The 22,415-nt window shown below is 38.4% G+C and overlaps 1 protein-coding gene across 1 annotated transcript in view; it reads left to right on the plus strand.

Moving 5' to 3' along the window:
* Positions 1-766: 766 nt before the first annotated feature.
* Positions 767-22,415, plus strand: part of cacng3b (calcium channel, voltage-dependent, gamma subunit 3b) — a 39,488-nt gene continuing 17,839 nt past the window's right edge. The window contains exon 1 of the mRNA XM_052548329.1: positions 767-1,745. Coding sequence (XP_052404289.1) covers positions 1,535-1,745 — 211 coding nt within the window. The 5' untranslated portion in view covers positions 767-1,534. The remainder of the gene's footprint in view (positions 1,746-22,415) is intronic.

Here is a 22,415-nt window from a genome sequence, read left to right on the forward strand (position 1 = left end):
CTGCAGCCTGGAATTGAACTACTGGTTTCGTCTGGTCAGAGGAGAACTGGCCCCCCAACTGAGCCTGGTTTCTCCAAAGGTTTTTTTTCTCCAATCTGTCACCGATGGAGTTTTGGTTCCTTGTCGCTGTTGCCTCTGGCTTGCTTTGGGGTCACTTCATCTACAGCGATTTCGTTGACTTGATTGCAAATAAATGCACAGACACTATTTAAACTGAACAGAGATGACATCACTGAATGCAATGAACTGCCTTTAACTGTCATTTTTTATTATTGACACACTGTTTTCCTAATGAATGTTGTTCAGTTGCTTTGACGCAATGTATTTTGTTTAAAGCGCTATATAAATAAAGGTGACTTGACTTGAGAATATATATATATATATATATATATATATAAATATAAATATATATATAATTTGTGTGTGTGTGTGGTTCCAGAACCAATTAAAAACCCAGATCAATGCAAACCTTGCAACTTTTGATATATTGTGACCAAAATATCCCTATGAATTTTGTGATCTATAAAACTCTCCTAAATTGTCCATGTGAAGGTCTCCATGGAGGAAATCTTCGAAAATGTCTGTGGACTTTTAAGGACGTTCCTTTTCTCCAGGGTCCGATTTTTCATGCATCACTTCTTGCCCATATCTTTGCATATGAAGGCCTTAAGTAGCACATTGGTTGAGCCAGGGGCGCTGTGCGGGGAGAAACTCCGAGATTAGACGAGAGGTGCTTCGTCCCTCCATTCAGCACCGCGGACAGCAGCCAGCGCGCTCCCTCTGTGGGCGGTGTTTCAAACGAGCGGATTCGCTAGGAACGTGGGAGCTGTCATTGCTGTAAGACACATTCGTGGGGACCAGCATCACGTTGACAGCAATTACAAGCGCTGGGATTATGTTCATTTAATCGATCACTTTTTGATTGGTGCCTTCATGCTGCTCCTTATAATCAAATGAAAATTTCTTAAGATTTGCCAGATCTGAAGGGGAATTTTGGACAGACAAGCTGATCATGAAGTGGGATATTTTACTCTTCTCTTGTGTTTTAGAGAAAAATACCGGATGCATCCATTGAACGGAGGTATTTTCCGCTGGATTAACAAAGGACATTGTTTTTGATACTTACTCTCCGTGCATAAACACTGATTTATTGCCGTTTTCAGGAAACAAAGATGTTCTATTGAAGTCACAGGCGAAACATCGAGTCATTCGTTTAACCCAGTGCCTCAATTGCAAAATGCTGTGGTGCTGATGAGAGACTGTTACTCGATAACAGTTTTTTTCACAACCCAGAATGAGAAACAAATAGCCTAGCTCTCCGTTTAAGCGATGGAAACACTGTGAGGTTTCTTACTGAACTTGAGAAGCATCAAAAGCGACTGCAGCAGTCTCGAGACCCCAGAAATTGTCACATAATAATGGCATGGGCTTCTGAAGTCGATTGGAGCATGGAGTTCGCATTCCAGGCATGCTAGAAGGTTTTACGAGACACACTAAGAACCCTGTTTTGGACCCCATCCTGGAATGAGGTAAAATGTTGATGTGTGAAAGAGGAGTCCAAATGCTCATCACCACAATAGGCGCGTTCGCCGCGTTCAGCCTGATGACGATCGCTGTGGGAACGGACTACTGGCTGTACTCACGAGGAGTGTGCCGGGCTAAAAGTAATAACGAGAACGAGACGAGCAGGAAGAATGAGGAAGTCATGACCCACTCCGGACTGTGGAGAACCTGCTGTCTAGAAGGTAAGCAAAAGATTTCGTGTGCTTCTGAAAGTCCAAGGGGTCCAATTTATGTGTTTTTCTTTTCTTTATATCTATCTATATATCTGTCTGTCTATCTGTCTGTCTTATCTATTTATCTAGATTCCAGTAGACTTGGTTTTCTGGAATACACTGTGTTCACTCTATCCTATCTAACTGATGATTAAACTGAGGATTATTTAATGTGACTCATTGGAAGCACTACTGACCTCAGTGTGTCACCATCATTTGTTCTGTATTTAGTTCAGTCCTAATTGTTTAAATTAAATTACGTTTTTTAAAGTTATTTTTTCAGTATTTTTTTTTTATTTATTTTTTTTTTTTTTACAAATGGAGGCTTTTAAATAGGCAGGCAGCATGATGATTGCAGCTGTCATGTCCAATATATCAGGGCTAAATTGTCTAATTACTCACTTGTCAATTCAAAATAAGATGGGCAATCATATTGATTACCTTATATTGCAGTTCAATGAAAGCACTCTATTCTACAAAGTATAAATGTCTCGGTATTGCGAGGTGTTGACACAGAACAGAATAATTGGCTAGTGCTGTTAGTGTCATTGCATTCATGTTACCACGTAAGATAACATCCCTTACATAAAGGGAAGGGTTACATTTATGAAAATATATCATTTTGAAATGCATTGTATTCACTCATAAAACTGTAATCAGCACGTCCGTTATGTCAGTCAGGGTGCTCTGAACAGACTGTTGTCTCACCTCACACAAAAAGCAGATTTAAAAGGCTTTTCGAGGGGAAATCAAAGTCAATTCAAATTAGAAGCCTACAGCCTTACATAAGTACAGTGAGCTCAACAAAACACACTATGGAGTTTAAAACATACCCTGTTATTCAAATGTACATCGTATAGCCTACCCCCAAAACATGATGATGGGTTGTTCCTTTGGCTTATCCTCTTCCTCTGTTTTCCTCGTTTACCTCCTTATCTTCCCTCTCTTTCCACTGGATGGATTCATTCTAATTCCATGCAGTTCAGGTTATGGCAGCCCTGACACTGCTTGACTGGGAGCGAAATAATGTACTTCATAATGTCTTTTCAAACTTTGATTAATCTCCTGCCCCAGGGAACACAGTGTGGTGACATGACTGCAGTGTGATGGGAAGATCCTCATCTTTAATTGAAAGGGATGGGTGCAATCCAATAGATGTGGCCATGGCAGATGACATAAATCCAGTGATTGACATTTCAGTATTCATTTAATTGAAGTGGATGTCACCGTCACCCAGTGCACAGATACCCACAGCCATATTTGATCCACTTTAAATCTCAGAAAGATTTTCATGATTTATTTGCTTAATAATATCAATAAGGGATTGATCGATCTAAGTCGAAACCTATCTCTCTGAGTCATGGACAAAGCTTTTCCATACATGCATCTTTGAGAAGGATATGTGCCTCTCTATGTGTTGAATTATGTAGAAAAAAGGATTACAAAAAAACAATTCTGACTGACTTTAAAAATATTTTCATTCATACACATTGATCTATTTTTCTTGAGAGATTTGACCTGTTTGTGATTATTGGTCTTGGTTTGAAGTAATAGCTCAGCAAAAAATGAAAATTATTTCATAATTTACTCACTCTCATGTCATTCTTCAGCTAAACAAACAAAAATATATTTTGAAGCACAATTTTGTTTTTGTCCATATAATGAGAGTTTGTATGCAGTCTATTTGGACCCCAATGACTTTCATTGACTGGGAAACAAATACAGAAATGTATTTTATGTTCCACAAAGAAATGCATACAGGTTTGGGATGAAATGCATTTGAGTAAATTATGACAAAACTTTAACTTTTTATAGTTTAGATCATTTTAGGGTTACCCATCAGAAGAGAGATGTTTACACTGAGAAAAAAGACTGTACAGTTGTAAAGGTGCATATTGTTGAATAGCCATGAATACCACATTAGTGTTAGGGAGGAAATGTAAGTGTGTGTTTTCAGTAGTCTATCCAGGTCACACTACCTTTATCTTTACCGGGAGTATAACACGCTCTCGGGGGAGTTCATCAAGTGTGGCTCTGTGTGCCAATATGTAAATGCCTGTGTGTTTGCAATCTGGATTTGACCGGCCACAAGAATCATTTAAGATCATGACTCTTACCGCATAATTAGAGTTTAAATCCTAAAGGCTGATGGTACAGTCATATGTTTAAAGCAAACATCATATCAGACCATTAGGAGTCATATAAGTGATATGAATCAGCATGAGAATGGGATTCCATTTTTTTTTTCATTGAAACAGTTACCAAAAGGCATGACTTTATTAGCCATGTTCTTTTAGAGCTTATTCTATCATGCAGTATTGTTTTTTATGGGGTTACAAGGACCCTATGATACACTATCAATAGTCTAAAATTAATAATAGTAATTTCAAAATAAACCTTTCAGAATTATTTTAATAAGCTCCTCAAATCTAAACAAAAAACAGAGTCAGCAGATCATTTTAAAGCTTTAACCATTTGTTTTATCACGAAGTAGACATGCACTTTTGATTTGTGACTATTATTAATTCCAGTAATTCTAATAAAGTAATATATATAAAATCAAATAAACAAGTGGCAGGAGTTTATTTGAACAATTTAAGAGAACTGAGCATGCGAAAATACATTGCATTTAGTCTTGTTTTATATCTTGGGTCTTTGAGACCCAAACAGAAATGATGTAACATTTTTCAGAGGAGAATTCTTATTTATTTATTTGTTTAAAATAAATTCTCAGAAGATTAGGAAAAGTCAAGAAGTATCAGCCTGATGCTTTAATATTAAGTATAATTTTCAAGCAATTAAATGATGGGCTTATGGCTTCTAAAACAGAACATGAGGGTCAAATATATAGCGTGTTGCATTGCATGTCATCATTGGGAGAGACATTAGCAGTTATGTACGTAATAATAAGGGAACGCTCCGGTGGAATTTAGCATGGGTTCATATGCTGAATGGAGGTGAAAGATTAATGTAGTGCGGGTGGATCTCAGGGGATCTCAGGATAAATGATGACCTGGGAACTGAGGTAAGAAGGGGGAGAGAGAGGCAAAGCAGGGAGTGATGAAGAGGGACTTTTCCTTCTAAGTGTGCACCCAAGCAAAGCCTGTCTCATACTCTCTCATCACGCACACACATCTCCTTGGAAACCAGCCTCTCCCGCCTGCGAGATAGGTCCACTGCTCTAGCTCCATACCTTCCCCCATCCTCAACCCTGATTCCGTCCTCCTCCTCCCCTTGTTCATGAAAGCTTTGGAGAAACAGAAACATGAAATGCTGCCCAGCCATCACACGGCTACTCAAACAGGTTTCAAACATGAATAGAGAGATGCACACGCGTGAATGCACATATTCTGAAACGGACAATGAGATTGGTTCACTGGGATGTGAACATACTACTTCATAACCACTTACACTGCCACTCGGGACACTTTGCAGGCATGCGGCCTTGTGTTTTTGCCTTTTTAATGTGCACTAAAGGTGCAAGTGAGGACTGTTAGACTGGGAACAAAAGGTTGGGCTAATACACGGCGATAGTGGATTTAATTCATTATGGCAGTGGTAATGGAAGAAACTTGTCATCATTTTGCAGTACATAGTTGAAATACACTTTATCTACTGTATATGCTGGCAGAATTTGTGTTTATTTGTATTTTTATGGTGGAAATTTGAATGAACAGAAGAAATTAATAATGAATGTTTCTTTGTGTTAAAGCCCAGTCAGATATGCTTTCAACATTTTCATTTAGCGCGAGCTCCTACACTTCTTTGTGTAAAGACTTGTGAAGAGACTTCCTGATTTTAAATAACGACAAGTAAGCAGCCTGTTATTTCTGGTGAAGTGTATAAAAGTGATAATGTACTCGGCCCTGAGCAGGGGTTTATTTTTTGTGAGAATGACCAACTGACTGTATGCATTAGACTGATAAAAGTGACAGTTACATTTGAAAAAAAAAATGTTTTCAAAAGATTTCTATTTCAAATAAATGCTTTTCTTTTGAAATGTTTATTCATCAAAGAAACTAAAGAAGTGTCATGGCTTCCTCAAAAATATGAAACGGCAAAATCTTTTCAATATTAAGAACCTTTCAAAGTTTTCAACATCAATAATAAGAACCTTTATTAAATAGTTATGTAGCAAAACATATTAGAATAATTTCTGAAGGATCTTGTGACTGTAACACGTGTGTGCCAAGTAAACCGTTTGAAGAAGGAAATAACATATAAGGCTTTTAATGATCACGGGAGAAAAAGGGGCACATCCAAACACAATTCCAAATCTACAAACATTAATAGCAGACAGACTGGAACTAAACAGACAGGGTATTTAAACACAGTCATAGTAATGAGAAGAACGGGAACAGGTGGGAAGTAATCATTTAACTAAACTAGGAATGGAACATAATCAAATAGGGATAACACAAAGGAACAGAAGTCCATGACTGTGACAGTGAGACTGAAGACTTGAAATAAACAGAAATAAAACACATTTCACAAAATATCAAAATATAAAAACAGTTCTTTTAAATTGGAATAATATTTCACAATATCATGGTTTTTACTATATTTTTGATCAAACAAAATCAGTATTTGTGAGCATTATAGACTTCTTTCCAAAAATTATTCCAAACTTTTACCGATAGAGCATGTGATTCTGGCATGCACTGGGTGCATTACGGGACGGAAGTTATTGATTATTGACCCATTGTCTTATCCAGAGTATTGTGTGTATACGATGGGAAACTCAGGGACCTTTTTAGTCCTACATTCTATTTTGAAGTGTAAGGCATTGCTAAAAGTACAGCATACCCGCCATACACTTTGACAAACTGCAAAAGGGCACAATTTTTGCATTTTGTATAGACTGGGCTTCTGAAACCATACAACATTTAGCAAACTGATGTATTAATATCTAATGCAATGCAAAATCAATACAATATTGATGGTAGTTTATCCCTCCGTGACAGTGTGTTGATTTGATGTGGTGGGTACATGGCGTCCTGTGAAGCCGGCAGGAGAATGCGGACCATAGTGAGTCACTGCTGTTCCAGGCTCCTGTCTGTGATGCTGCCTCTGCCCCTGGCTGCGATGACCTTTGTGAGGCAAATTACTCTTGATAGATCCTCTAACAGCATTGGTTAAGCTTACAAAAATAGCTCCCCATGTCTCCTCCTCATCTCAGAGGTTCAGCGACCAGAGAGAACACAGCCGGCTGATACTCCTGTAGGCCGCGCTGGAGGAAGTAAGGTTGCGTCAGATTTTATGAGAAAGTGTTTTGGGTTAACTTTAATAACTTGTTTATATGACTCTTTCAAAGCTGCCTTCCGCAAGCAATCACACATTAGTCTCAAAGGTAACACATCACTGATCAAAGACTGGTGACCCACAACTGGGTTTTCAACAAGGGGGAGGGATTCAATATTTTATATGCTGTTATTTAAAAGACATTCACTAAGTAACGCAATATAGTTTTATGAATGTTATTGGGCCCTCTGCTGACCCGAAACTCTCTCTTTTGGACATGTGCCTGCTCTATTAGTACATAAACGCACACATATTCACACAGACCTGCCAGAGATACTAAGTGGCTCACATTAGCTTGAGATGGAAGTGCAGGGCTAGGATGGATTTCGTATTGGTGCTATGAAAAGAGTGTGGAATAAAGTAAGAGACTATGTTATATTGATGAGAGGGACAGCGTGTAAAGAGAAAGCAGGCCTGAAAAATCTGTTTTTGCAAACACTTTTCAATGAATGTTGATTTAGGTGATAACGGCTTCTGAGAATGTGTTGCTGGCAATCCGTCTTTTGCTCTGCCACTAGTTTTGTCACTTTGTTGTCACTCAACAAGGAGACTGTCATAGAGGCAAAGTGTTTGAATGCACTGATCAATATATGTCACACTTTTTGCACTGTTTGATAGACATTAATAAAGGCTGTTCATAGGATATTGTTAGTATTAGACTTCACAAATCACATCTCATTATTGCAGGTATGCTTGTTAACTGTGCTCTAAGTATATAAAAACTTTTGGAAAGTAGAGAGATGCATGATATATGGGTTACATATAAATGATCAGCTGATATTAGAGCTTTTTAGGGTATTACCATCAGACAATTTTTGATATTTATTATTGTATTATTTTACATTGCTGGCCTATTTTGCCAATTTTTACATTTTTTTGATTACCTTTGCCATCATCAAACGCTCACTTAAAGTTTTAAATCTTTAAAAACGCTAATAATTTAAAACTGCAAAATGTAATCTTTAGCAAAAATGTATGAATATTCATTTTGATACTATACATTGTTGTGATGTTTAAATTCACTCAGTTTTAGAGCTTTGTTTTTTATTTATTTAGGCATAGTAACTTTATCATGTTAATGTTGACCATTTATTCATAATAATTATTGGCTTATCGCATTATTATTGCTGAGAAATTTAATATCAGTTACTTCCTATTTTTCACACTCGGAAAAATGTTTGTAAATATGTTTATTTCATTCTCATAGTTGTAAATATGTAAAAAAAAAAAAAAAAAAAAAACATTGATGGATTTCACATTTTAAAGTCAGCATGAAAAATTTCTAAATGTATGTAATGGATGATCTTATTGTGCAAGATTCATCCGTGAATGTTTAAGTTCACTCATTAATTTCTTGGGGAAGTTCATGCAAGCCAAATCTGTGCAGGTTAAGTGCAAATACTGAACTCGTGAGACATCATTACATTACCGATTTGGCCTATATTGCAAAAACCAAACCAAACACACCTAGATAGTGCATGTGAGTGCATGCATAAGCGACTACACATTTAGATTGCGGTCTTACGTTTTAAACACCATTTTGGCTGTTTTTGCTCTATTTTGCCATCAAAAATCAAACACAGCCACAGCGCTATTTTGCGTCTCTGAGCAACATGACGGTGTTTCATTTCTGAATATATCAACCATTTAACTGATTCAGTTTAATTGCAATGACTGGCTTATTAACAGTTGACTTGCTGCCACCTGACGCTTTAAATTGTTTTAATTTTACGTATATTATATTGAAATATTGTGTGATTATCTTTATCAATGAAATTCCAGAAAATAAGATATTATTTTTAGTCAATATCACACACCCTTAGTACTGACACAAAATTATTTGCAATGGTCACTTTGTCACAGCCTCAAGCTGTTGGTTTATTGGTTTTATTTATTTATTTTTCGGCTAGCCTAGTAGACCTTATGAATGGCTGGAACCTTAAAAATGTATTAGCCTAGCTAGATTGGCCGGTGAGTGAAAAAGTTAATTTATATATATATATATATATATATATATATATATATATATATATATATATATATATATATATATACACACACACACACACACACACACACACACACACACACACACGCACACACACACACACACACACACACACACACACACACACTCACACACACACACACACAGGGCCTAAAACTAACATTTTGCCACACCTGACAAAAGTTACAAAGCTACAAAAGTTAACAGTGACAAGAACAGTCCAAGTATTTCTCTTTTTCTTTTGTTCTTTGATTTCAATCAGCACTGCCTCTTTAAAACCTGATGCATATGACATGGCTCTTTCTCTCTCTCTCTCTCTCTCTCTCTCTCTCTCTCTCTCTCTCTCTCTCTCTCTCTCTCTCTCTCTCTATATATATATATATGTTTTATTTTTTTTAGTGTGTTATAAATTGATCTTCCAGACTTCTCTCTAATGACATTTTTTACATTCAGTTCTGCCTCCATCCAATCAACAGCCAAAGGATAGAACCAAATACATTTCCTTATTTATTTTATTTATTATTTTTTTGGTCATTTTTTTCATTTGGTTGTATGATAGAATAACTAAGAAAAATGTTTAACTAGCTTCTGTTTCATCAAAACTTTACAACTGGGTCTGGGACAAGAGTTGAACAATAAAATCTACATTAAAGGCACTTGTAAAAAGTTTCCATGCTAGTCTTTATGTGACCTTCATATAAAAGAAAAAGAGAGTTAAAGTTATGTTTCTACTTTCAACCCCTGGGATGTATTGAGTGTTAAAGAAATTCTTGTATGCAAGTCCATGCATATGCTTATATGCATGCCCACACAACCGTTACATTACTGAGCTTTATCTGACACTAACAAGAATAAAGTCCAGCAATCCCAAGGTCCTTTGCGGTGTCAAACGCAGACTTTCACACTCCTTGGGCAAACATTGATTGTGTTGGCCTCTAGGGGATTCCTCTTAATGTACTTAGAGCTCAATAGTATCGCTATAGCTCTTCAAAGCAGCACCCACGCCGTCCACACAAGTCACCACAAGAATTATTGTGGCTTTGGCAATGAGAAAGTGTCTTCAATATCTGCAGCATGTTCACCTGTGGGGTTTCATAAGTTCACTGCCGAACAGTTATGGCTGTGTCTCTGTTTTTATGAGCTATCCGTCTTGCGTTTCTCCGATCTCCTGGCGTATTGTGATTAGGAAGCCTGCTGAAAAAAGCTGTGTTTCTCCGCTGTGTTATTAAGTGCCGTTATCTCCCTTAAGCCACAGCTGTTTACTCACTTGCATCCACTCATGTGGAAATCTTTTTAGCACATTTCATGTAGATGTCCAGCACTATTCCAGATCTGTTGTATGATACATATTTTATTAGGGATAGTGGTAAAGCAAAGGGATCAGGGAGGGATAGAACTGAATATTGATGTGTATGTGTCGACTTCACCTCTGTGTGAGCTGCTAGAGTGTTAACAAGCCAAATAAGTCAATTAAACTCTATGTTGGCCCGCGCCTGAGGAGACCTCTCTGTGGAGAATGGGCTGGCAGGAACCTTTGGCTGGCTGGCTTGCGCAGGCAGCTTCCTCCTTTTCATGGAAAGCTAAATCAAGCACGTTGGCTCTGAAGTATAGCCATGACATGAATGCCATTCGATGTGTGTCAGAAAAAAAGTGCTTTCACAGCAATCACAGCATCAGCACTGGCTGCTGTTGGACTCACATGTATGTAGCATAACATTTCTCATCCTTTCAAACCAGGCTCCGATGGTGTCAGGCAAATGTTTATTAGCCAAACATATGGCCTTTTAGGATTAGCCTCCACACAAAACATGTGCACTTTCATGGTTCTGCTGTCATGTGTAGTGCAGTTAGCCCAAATTTCATGAGCTTTGCCTTTTGGCAACCAAAAGACAAGATGGTCTCATTGAATTACAAATAGGGAGTGCAGCCCACTTTAGATGAATACTGTCATTCCTCTGTCGAAGCACTGTGACCTTGCTTGGGTGAGTTAGCAGTTTGCATTCCAACAATTTAGTTAATTTCAGGCCAGGTTTGGGTCAGTTTTTCATGTATAACTTTTTTTTATATAATTGTTTAAGGAATATTTAGTGTCACAGTTATGCACTTCTTTTATGTGTTTTAATTTAGTTTTTGTCTTCATGCCCATTTTGACTTCTGTCCCTCTTTTGATAAGTTCATTCAGTTCACCTGTGTTTGTTAGTCATCTCATTAGTTCCCTCATTTAGTATCTGTATAAGTTTCCCTGTTCTGTTCAGTCCTTGGCTGGTTATTAGCAGAGGTGGGTAGTAACGAGTTACATTTACTTCGTTACATTTACTTGAGTAATTTTTCGGGGTAACTAATACTTTTCGGAGTATATTTAAAGATGGGTACTTTATACTCTTACTTGAGTAAATTTTTTGGGAAAAATCTGTACTTTTACTTCGTTACTGTCGCCGACGCCCCTCTCGTTACTTTATCTTAAAGCAATAAATGTTATAAATGCTTCAGTTTATTCCAAACACGCCGTCTACTTTTCTCTTGGCAATGAGCGATGCCCATTCGCGAATGATTCATTCTTTTGAGTCAATTCTGTTCAAAGGCTTGATCAAACCAATTGGCAAACGAGTGAATTGGTTCATGAATCAGTTTGAATGAGTCGTTCAGTTCCCTGCTTCACGAGCTGAGCGTCTGAAGCAGTTCACTCAGAGTTGTAACTCAGAGTTGAATATCAGCAGCGCTGAAAACGGGGCTATGGAACTGCACTGAATTGAAAGCAAATCTACGAAGGCTATTATTTGCTTGCGATGGAGATCCTTATTAGATGAACACCACGTGTGCTGTCTACTGTTTAACAGGTAATAACTTGGGCTACATTCGATTACAGCAGTGGTTCCCAAAGTAGGGGTCGCGACCCCCCGGCGCAGGGGTCGCGAGATGATTTCGATATAGGCTTTATATATTTTTGTTTCAATTAATTTAACTCTTTCGCATCGCACGTACGATCACACCGGTGTGATCAGTCTAGGCTAGTCCCTGGAGTGTACGACCACACCGGTCAGTGCATGACGTGAAATTCAAATGTGAAATTCAAATGTGCTCTTGCGAGTTGGCTGGCGCTGAGCCAGAGACAAGTGCGCTCAGAGCTGTCATCACAACTTTTCAGTGTTTTCAACCACATACTAATGTTTATTTTAGGTTTCAGATATATAAGTACTAGAAAAAACAATACATTTAGAGTTTGTAAAATACACACTGATGTCAAAGGAAGAGGCAATAATATCTTTTTCATTATAATTAGACACATTTTATTCATATCAGATACACATTGTGTAAGTAACTTTAAAGTTTACTCCATTATTCTCCCAGTTCACCAGCCACTTACTTTTATGTATTTCGGGAGAAGTGGATGAATTCAGTCAGGTGTTGTAAATCCAACAGATCTGATTCTCTGAACTGCGTCTGCGGCACAAACTAAGATGGCGGCGCCCATCGCGCATACAGCTCAACTAACGCGATCGTTATAAAGGTGTTTAAACAACAAAACACTTCCACATATTTGACAATCGGAATATCAGCTATTTCATGCAATATCTAACATTTTAATTTGTTAATATTTTGAAAAAAAAAGGAAAAATGACAAAAGCAGATCATTCATTCAGCTCTGTTGTTGCTGTCACGTGACAAGCAATGACGCGTCACCATGGAAAGCATAAAGACACATCTAGCGGATTAGCATGAGTGTGTGTGTGTGTGTGTGTGCGCGTGCGCGCGCGTGCGCGTGTGTGCGTGTGTGTGTGCGCGTGCGCACGGGTGTGAGCACGCCTGTGAGCACGCCTGTGAGCAACTCGACTGGTTCCTGATGGCAGAATAATGAACGAGTTCAACCCAACATAGCTGCACAGTTACTTTCCGAGAGAGAACAGGTGGATATCGAGCAGCTCATGCAGAATTGTAACACTGATTTTGCACGCAGAACAATAAAATATAACTTCGTGTGCTTTGAGACTGGGCATAAAATCGATTTGCTGTACATTTCACGCGACGAGAGGTGTTTTTTTTTTGGGGGGGGGGGGGGGGGGGGGGGTCGCGGGGCAGCAGCGCATTTATCATGGGGTCGCGGGCTAAAAAGTTTGGGAACCCCTGGATTACAGTACACGATACCACTGTGACATTAGTTTGTTGTACGTGTGTGGCTTATAACAGAGGGGAGTCAAGTTGAATGCAGCTTCCAAAAGACAAAAAAATAGCCGATTAAGATTTTATTAATTTTAATACAATCACACCGGTGCGAGTACGTTCAACAAGTCATATCAGCTGCTAAATTCAGATCTGTGATAGCTTGCTGGCGCTGAGCCAGAGACAGACGCGTTTTTACAGCGCTGCGCATTATAACCAATCACACAAGATTCTGTTGAGCTTTTGAATACAATGGCCAATCAGAGGTGTTCAGATGAGTCATCGCTAAAATGCCGGTGCTTCCTTCACTCGCTCACTGAATGGAGACCTCTTTCTGGCGAATTCTCTCGTCAGAAACAACAAAGTGCAGATGTGTGTACGAATCTATAATTAAGATATTGATTTCATAGTGTTAACAGTTTCAGTGATTCTAATGGGAGTTTCTGAGAGTGATTGAAATCTAGACATTCAGTGAAAATGATCTTTGATCATGTAGATGTTATTTGCTCTCTTTCTGAACAATGAAAGATTAGTAGCAATATTTATATCACATTAACTTTCAATGTTAAATTCACATTAAATATAAAGTCAGTCGTATTAAAAATATGTTATGGCATGACACCTATATTTGTTACTTAAGTAAACAGACAGGGTTTTATAATAAATTACATAAATTGGAGTAAAGGCTGATGAAATATATACATTTATACACACACACATACATTACATACATTTTATCTATTTATCTAAATAAAAATAGGCTCCGTATATATGACCCAAAGTAACTAGTAACTAACTACTTGAGTAGATTTTTTATCCGATACTCTTTTACTCTTACTCAAGTAACTATTCAAGACTAGCACTTTTACTTGAGTAAATATTTCTAGAATTACTTTTACTTTTACTTGAGTAAAGTTTTTGGGTACTCTACCCACCTCTGGTTATTAGTTATGAACACTGAACCAAATTATAATAAACTTTTGTTTTGCCCCCATTTTTGATGAGCTTTTAAAGGTCTAAGACATTTTTTCATGTACACAAAAGGCCTATTTCTCTCAAATATTGTTCGTAAAACTGTCTAAATCTGTGTAAGTGTGCACTTCTCCCTTGTCTACATAATTTATCCACCTCACAGGTGTGGCATATCAAGATGCTGATTAGACAGCATGATTATTGCACAGGTGTGCCTTAGGTTGGCCACAATAAAAGGCCACTCTAAAATCTTTATCACACAGCAAAATGCCACAGACGTCACAAGGTTTAAGGAAGCATACAATTGGCATGCTGACTGCAGTAATATCCACAAGAGCTGTTGCCCATGAAATGAATGTTCCATGGAAGTCATCCCCCTATCTCTGGCGCTCCCAGATTCTGGCATCCCTGAATCCCCGGACTGCTTAAAACTCCCACCCAGTCTCCCTCTCCCACTAGCTCTTCATCAGTCCTCACCCCCTCATCCGTTGTCCCTGTCAGTCCCTCAGCTCACCCTCAGCCCACGATCCATGATTTGGGTTCACCGCGGGTCTGCCATTCTCCATCCATCCCTTATTTCCACCTCCTGCCTCTGAGTCCCAGACTCTGCCTCTGCCTGTCGACCCAACAAACCATCTACTCCACCATGGCTCCTATCTCCCTCCAGCTCTACCTTGGTCCTCTGTTGCTCTGGCTCCATCATAGCCTTACGGATCCCCGCCTACACCTAGGTCGCCTGAACTATCTGCTCCGCCTTGGCCCTCTGGATCCTCCCCGTCTCCCTGGCTCGTTGACTCTTTGTCTCCGCCCCAGGCTTCTCTCCCACCTGCTCTGCCACTGTTGGTCAGCACCCTGGTTTCCTCCACCATGGCTCTTCCCTCCATCGGCTCCACCATGGGCCGTCATGTTGGCTGCGGTCTGGGTCCCACCTGGCTCCTCCTGCTCCAAGTCCCTCGTGTCTCCATCCTGGCTCCTCCCTTCATTTGATCTGCACTAGTTCCTCCTATCTCCATCCTGGCTCCACCCTCCATCTGCTCCTCCCTCGCTCCTTATGCTTCCTCCCTGGCTCCTCCCATCATCATCGTCTAGGATATCTGCCTGCATATCTTCCTGACCTTCGCCACTGCCGAGTCTCCTCCCAGACGGTGCGAGGTCACACCTTCTGGGCGGGGGGAGTACTGTCACAGTTATGGACTTCTTTTGTTGTGTTTTCATTTCATTTTTGTCTTCATGCCCATTTTGACTTTGAACTAGTTTCTGTCTCTGTTTTGATTAGTCAATTTAGTTCACCTGTGTTCGGTAGAGGGTCATATGATTTTGCTAAAAATAACATTATTTTGTGTATTTGGTTTAATGCAATGTGTTTATGTGGTTTAAGGTAAAAAAAAAAAAAAAACATGTTTTTTCCCACATACTGTACATTATTGTTGCTCCTCTATGCCCTGCCTTTCTGAAGCATGTGTTACATTCCTTACCATACTGTGATGACGAGTCCTGGCACGATGAGACAAAATCAATAAAACCCATTACAAATTAGGAATTTGTTGCATCCAGTGGGGACATAATTACTGATTATAATGACTTATACTGTCTTTTTATGAGTTGCATTGTGTATCGTGCCACATAAACATAAAACCATGTCTGAATTTGTGATTGGAGAAACAACAAACAATAATTGCTACTCTACACTGCTCAAAACTCGCATTTGAATAGTCAGTGGAAAATTCTTAAAATATGAAAACGTACTTACAGTCTGTAAGTCAGAAGCACCAGACTGTCCTGGCAAAGTTGGAATTTCCCCACTTTATAGAAACAGCCTTTGTTTCCAGATGGCATTGTAGGCTACTCTCCCAAGTTCAGGAAACAGTCCTCCTTAAAATGCGCCGCACACATCTGAATATTTGAGTTGAACTGTTCTGGAACAGTGTTGTAAATACAACTTAACCACTGATTTATAGTTGTGTCCCCTTTTTGACCAAGATGTATAGTAACGAAGTAGAACTACTTCACTACTGTACTTAAGTACTAAAAGGCGGTATCTGTAGTTTACTAGACTATTATTTTTTTCTCCTACTTATTACTTAGTACATATTTTTGATGAGTTTAATACTTTTACTCCGATATTTTTTTTATGTGCTGCATCGTTACTCGTTACAATTATAAAAATGTTACGAATCATTCCATTACAAACCATTGCCAGGACTGTAGATGGCAGGTTTGATGAAGCTGGCACATCATTGAGCGAATCAAGCGATTAAGAAGACTGCGCGTGCTGACTGAACTGCTGTGAAGAGCGAGATGAACACCGAGCCGAGCCAGATAATGACTCGTTCACGAGTAAGGAACCGGTTGCATCGGTTCTCGGATGACCAGTAACGTTAGTTCTTTCTGACAGTTCGATTCAATAAACCAGTTGAAGAAAACAGTTCACCGATTCTTTTGCGTTCGACATTGGCGTTGACTGCTCCTGGGCTCATAACATTAACACAGAATCAGTTCAGAATCAATCACCAAAAGAATCAGTTCGGTTCAGACGCTCTGTGTGTCGATTTGCTTCGCGCTAAATCACACATGCACAGTATCATCAGCTCCTCGGTTCACGAATCGGCGCGTCTGACAGAAACGGTTCTTGACTCGTGAACGAGTCATTATCTGGCTCGGCTCGGTGTTCATCTTCAGTTCTCTCTTCACAGCAGTTCAGTCAGTGTACTGTTTGAGTAAATGAATTACTCCGGGATATTGGTTTGTTTTAACTCAGAGGGAGTGTCAGACACATTAAACAAGTTAACAGCTTATGTCATCTGTGGATTAATGCGTATTGGAGACGCGAACTGTTTAAAACGATTCAGTTCGATTTGGTGAACTGTTTCAAAAAGATCCGGTTATCGAATGATTCATTCGTGAACCGGATATCACAAACTGCTTTGTTTTTAACTGTCTTACAACAGACACAGAGGAGAAGACAATGCTGAATAAAGTGGTAGTTTTTGCTATTTTTGGACCATGCTTCAAAAAATTCTAAATGACCCTCTGATGTCTTACGGGTTTAAAACAAGATGAGGGTAAGTTATTAATGACATAATTTTGCAAATTGGGCTAACTAACCCTAGTAACTGTTTTTTGTTTACAAGAAGTTACAGTCAAAGGAATTGTGATTGTCCTTTAGGTTAATCATTAGAAATAGTAAAAACAATATGTTCAAACTTTTGACTACTTTCTTTAATAGCTAAATAACACAATACTTCTACTTTTACTTTCAGTACTTGAGTAGTAAATTTTAAAATAGACTACTTGCAATACTTAAGTACAAAAAATGTTGAATACTTTAGTACTTCTACTTAAGTGTGGTGCTTAAAGAGCACTTAAACTTCTACTCAAGTCACTTTTTTGATAGAGCACTTGTACTTTTACTCAAGTATGGGTCTCTAGTACTTTATACATCTCTGCTTTTGGAAGACCAAACAAAGTAGTTTCGCTTTCACAATGGCACAAACAACATCTCCAGGATAAGGGGGTGGCGGCAACAATACTACAGCGAGAATCAAAGTTATGCCTTCCTTCTTTGAGTAAACATGTGGGTTATGTTATCCAAATCTTCCCACACAGTGACGTAGACATGTGGGAGCATATATAACAAGGCATTTTTGGAGTGCGTGGACGAGTCTTTGCAACTTTAGGGAGTTTATGTATGCACGAATAGCTTGTAACACTCCAGTAAGAAATGAAAGCTTGAAATTGCATCATATTTATTCATCTCATTAGTTCCCCCGTTTAGTTTCTGTATACGTTTTCACTGTTCTGTTCAGTCCTTGGCCAGTTATTAGTTGTGTATGTTGTTTGTGTTACCCTGTGTTTTATATGAATCTTCATCATTTTGGATTACTTTAAATGTTATTTGGATTACCTTTGTCTTCCTGCGCATCGCTTCACAAGAGCGTGACAATAAGTGAAACAAAAATATGATCTCCTTTACTCACCCTCATGTCCTTAAAAAAATACAAAATGTTCTACTATTTCAAATACAGTTGAAACATCAAAATGAAACTTCAAAATGTCATTTTTGTGTACTGAATAGAAAAGAAAGTTACATAGGTTTGGAAAAACATGAAGGTGAGTAAATGATGATAATAGTAATAATAATAATAATAATAATACATTTAGCAAAAAAAAGCCCTAGCTCCCATAGTCACCAGACGAAACTCAGGGGAGACTAACAATCCCTCACTAAAAGATTGTAAGGAGCGATCAGGAACATAAGGCAGAAGTAAATCAGATAAATATGTAGGACCTAGGTTATGGAGAGCTTTATAAGTGAGAATTAGTATCTTGTAGTTGATGTGCAAGGAAATCGGAAGCCAATGACGTTGATAGAGGATTGGGGTAATGTGATCACTCTTTCTTGTGTGGGTAATCAAGTGAGCTGCAGAGTTTTGAACATATTGTAGTCATTTGATATTATTAGCTGATAGGCCATAAAGAAGTGAATTACAGTAATCCAGTTGAGATGTGACACAGGCATGTGTTACAGTTTCAGCAGCCTGTTGACTGAGAGAGGACTGAATACGAGAGATATTACGTAGGTGGAAAAAAGCTGTCTTTACTACTTTACCAATGTGATCATTGAATGAAAGAGTGGAATCAATGAGAACACCAAGATTGCAAACTTTAGTGGAGGGCATAATCAGATCACCATCCAGGTCCATCAGTTGACCAAAGAGCTTAGATACAACAGCTTTAGAGCCAATCAGAATTACCTCAGTTTTATCAGAGTTCAGTTTAAGGTAATTTGCCTCCAGCCAAAGCTTTACAGTACAAGCTGATGACTTTCTTATCTAAACAACTTTATATTTTTTGGGAAGCACTATCACTTAAAATTTATAATTCTGGCATGTAAATGACAGTGTCTTGACAATTGAATAAAACATTTTTCCTGATGCATGAAAATAAATATATTGAAATCACTGTTCAAAAGTCTGGGGTCACAATTTTAATAATTATGTTATAATTATAATAACATAATTTGAAGACACTGAATACTGGAGTAATGTCTGCTGAAAATTGAGTTTTGGCATCACAAGAATAAATTACATTTGAAATATATATTTAAAATGTAAAGAGGGATTTATATATTACCATAATACTGTTTTTACTGCATTTTCGATCAAATAAATGCACCCTTGATGAGCCTCAGAGACTTTTATATATATTATATATAAATTATATATAAACGTAAATTTCAATAAATTCGAATGTCATGGAAAGTTCATTTATTTCAGTAATTCAACTCAAATTGTGAAACTTGTGTATTAAATAAATCCAATGCACACCGACTGAAGTAGTTTCTGAAGTCTTTGGTTATTTTAATTGATGATTTTAACTCACATTTAACAAAAACTCACCAATTCACTATCTCAACAAATTAAAATATGGTGACATGCCAATCAGCTAATCAACTCAAAACACCAGCACTGGTTTCCTGAGACTTCAAAATGGTCTCTCAGTTTGGTTCACTAGGCTACACAACCATGGGGAAGACTGCGGATCTGACAGTTGTCCAGAAGACAATCTTTGACACCCTTCACAAGGAGGGTAAGCCACAGACATAAATTGCCAAAGAAGTTGGCTGTTCACAGAGGGCTGTATCCAAGCATGTTAACAGAAGGTTGAGTGGAAGGAAAAAGTGTGTAAGAACAAGATACACTACCAACTGAGAGAACCTCAGCCTTATGAGGATTGTCAAACAAAATCGATTCAAGAATTTGAGGGAACTTCAAAGGAATGGACTGAGGCTGGGGTCAAGGCATCAAGAGCCACCACACACAGACGTGTCAAGGAATTTCCTGAACCACAGACAATGTCAGAGGCGTCTTACTTGGGCTAAGAAGAAGAAGAACTGGACTGTTACCCAGTGGTCCAAAGTCCTCTTTTCTGATGAGAACAAGTTTTGTATTTCATTTGGAAACTAAGGTGGAGAATTAGCCCAAGTTGCTTGAAGTCCAGTGTTAAGTTTACACAGTCTGTGATGATTTTGGCTGCAGTGTCATCTGCTGGTGCTGGTCCATTGTGTTTTCTGAAAACCAAAGTCGCTGCACCTGTTTACCAAAAAATTTTGGAGCACTTCATGCTTCCTTCTGCTGACCAGCTTTCTGAAGATGCTGATTTCATTTTCCAGCAGGATTTGGCACCTGCACACACTGCCAAAAGCACCAAAAGTTGGTTAAATGACCATGGTATTGGTGTGCTTGACTGGCCAGCAAACTCACCAGATCTGAACCCCAGAGAGAATCTATGGGGTATTGTCAAGAAGAAAATGAGAAACAAGAGACAATGAAAAAAAAAAAAAATGCAGATGAGCTGAAGGTCACTGTCAAAGAAACCTGGGCTTCCAGACCACCTCAGCAGTGCCACAAACTGATCACCCCCATGCCACGCCAAATTGAGGCAGTCATTAAAGCAAAAGGAGCCCCTACCAAGTATTGAGTTCATGTACAGTAAATTAACATACTTTCCAGGAGAACAATTCACAAAAAATATTATTCGTTTTATGAAGTATTCTAATTTGTTGAGATAGTGAATTGGTGGGTTTTTGTTAAATGTGAGCCAAAATCATCACAAAACTTAAACTACTTCAGTCTGTGTGCATTGAATTTATTTAATACAAGAGTTTTACAATTTGAGTTGAATCACTGAAATTATTTTTTTTCATGACATTCTAATTTATTAAGGATGAAACTGTATATATTGTATCAAAGATACAAACAATATGATACAATATTATATTTTCTTTCTTGGAAATTGCATTGCTAATCCACTTCCGAGGGGGCACTCAGTTTGAATGGGCATGAAACTTCTGGATGAAAAAGAGTGATGTAAACCTGAACCCCTCAGGATTGCTTACACTATTCAACCCCTGCGGTTCTTGTAGAAGTGGCTGCCTGTATCAGCTGCTGCACTACCCCTCTGCCCATCTTCTGAAGTGTGCTGTCATTTAAAAAAGACCCCATTGAATGTAAAAGACCAAAGCAGAAGTAGCGGACTTAACCAAAAAAGAATAGTTATTGGGCCCTGCTGATGCAGCTAATGGGTTCCGAGAGTGCAGGCGAGCAGGAGGGGGCATGTGACGCCACAAGTGGAAAAAGATTGCCTCTTGTACAATTTGAAGTCTTTCAGGCCACATTGCACATTTATAAACCCATCCTCCATAAACATGATTTAACATGGATGCCCCATGTCTCCGCTTATCGCAGAGCTCAAATAAAGAGTTCCTTGTCTTGTTGTTTAGTTGAATTAGTGGGCTGGTAAGTGAGCTGCTCGTGTTGGTAAGAATATTATTGTGCAAAGATACTTTGCCCTGTGGAGGATCATTAAAACCATGCCTAATAAATGTGGATGACTCACCGTGTAAAAACCATTAATCCAGTCAGTCTCTCTGAAAGCTTGGCCTTAATTTTCAGACTCTACCTGCAAAATTAAACACACACAGGTCATTAAAAGCAGCAGAAAGGTGCAGTGTTGTCCCTGGAGCAGTGATTACTGTCACACACTGACTGGCACAAGCCATTGGTTCCTCAATTTCATTGTGGCTACGGAAATGTACTTTAAGCTCCTTTCCAAAATCTGGTGAGCTGTCTTGCTTTTTACAGCCTACAAAGATAGCTGCCTTTGAAGATAGCATCCTAAACAAAATATGAAGCGACTTATTTGAAACACTCTTAGGAATCAACTCCGCATGATGCAAAAATAGAACTATTCATAGGGCTTGGTAAAAAAAATTATCAGGATCTTTATTAAAATGATCTCCAGTTGAAATACCGAGGTTGAACCTATTTTCATTGGTCGTGTGAAAAATACATTTCACTCCTGAATCAATGCCACTGATGAATCTTCAGCACCACAGCAAATTAATCTGATGAATTTGTGAATTCAATTTTGGTAGTGTGTATTTAAAGGGATGCAGTAAAAAAGAAAGGAGCTGTGTCCAACAGGTCTGGTACATATGATATGTTTTGAAACTTAATTTGTGACTGTTAAAAAGATTCCATATGGAATGAATATGGGGAGTGTGAATGAAATTCTGACACACTACAGCCACCATGTTGTTATGGTCACTTGACCTCGCTTTTCACATGTTGTTTTTCCAATACTATGAATATGCTTTTCACATGCTGTTTCATATGCTGTGTTTTACTTTCTATATAGTA

Source organism: Carassius gibelio, chromosome A3, assembly GCF_023724105.1.
Source record: "Carassius gibelio isolate Cgi1373 ecotype wild population from Czech Republic chromosome A3, carGib1.2-hapl.c, whole genome shotgun sequence".
NCBI lineage: Eukaryota > Metazoa > Chordata > Actinopteri > Cypriniformes > Cyprinidae > Carassius > Carassius gibelio.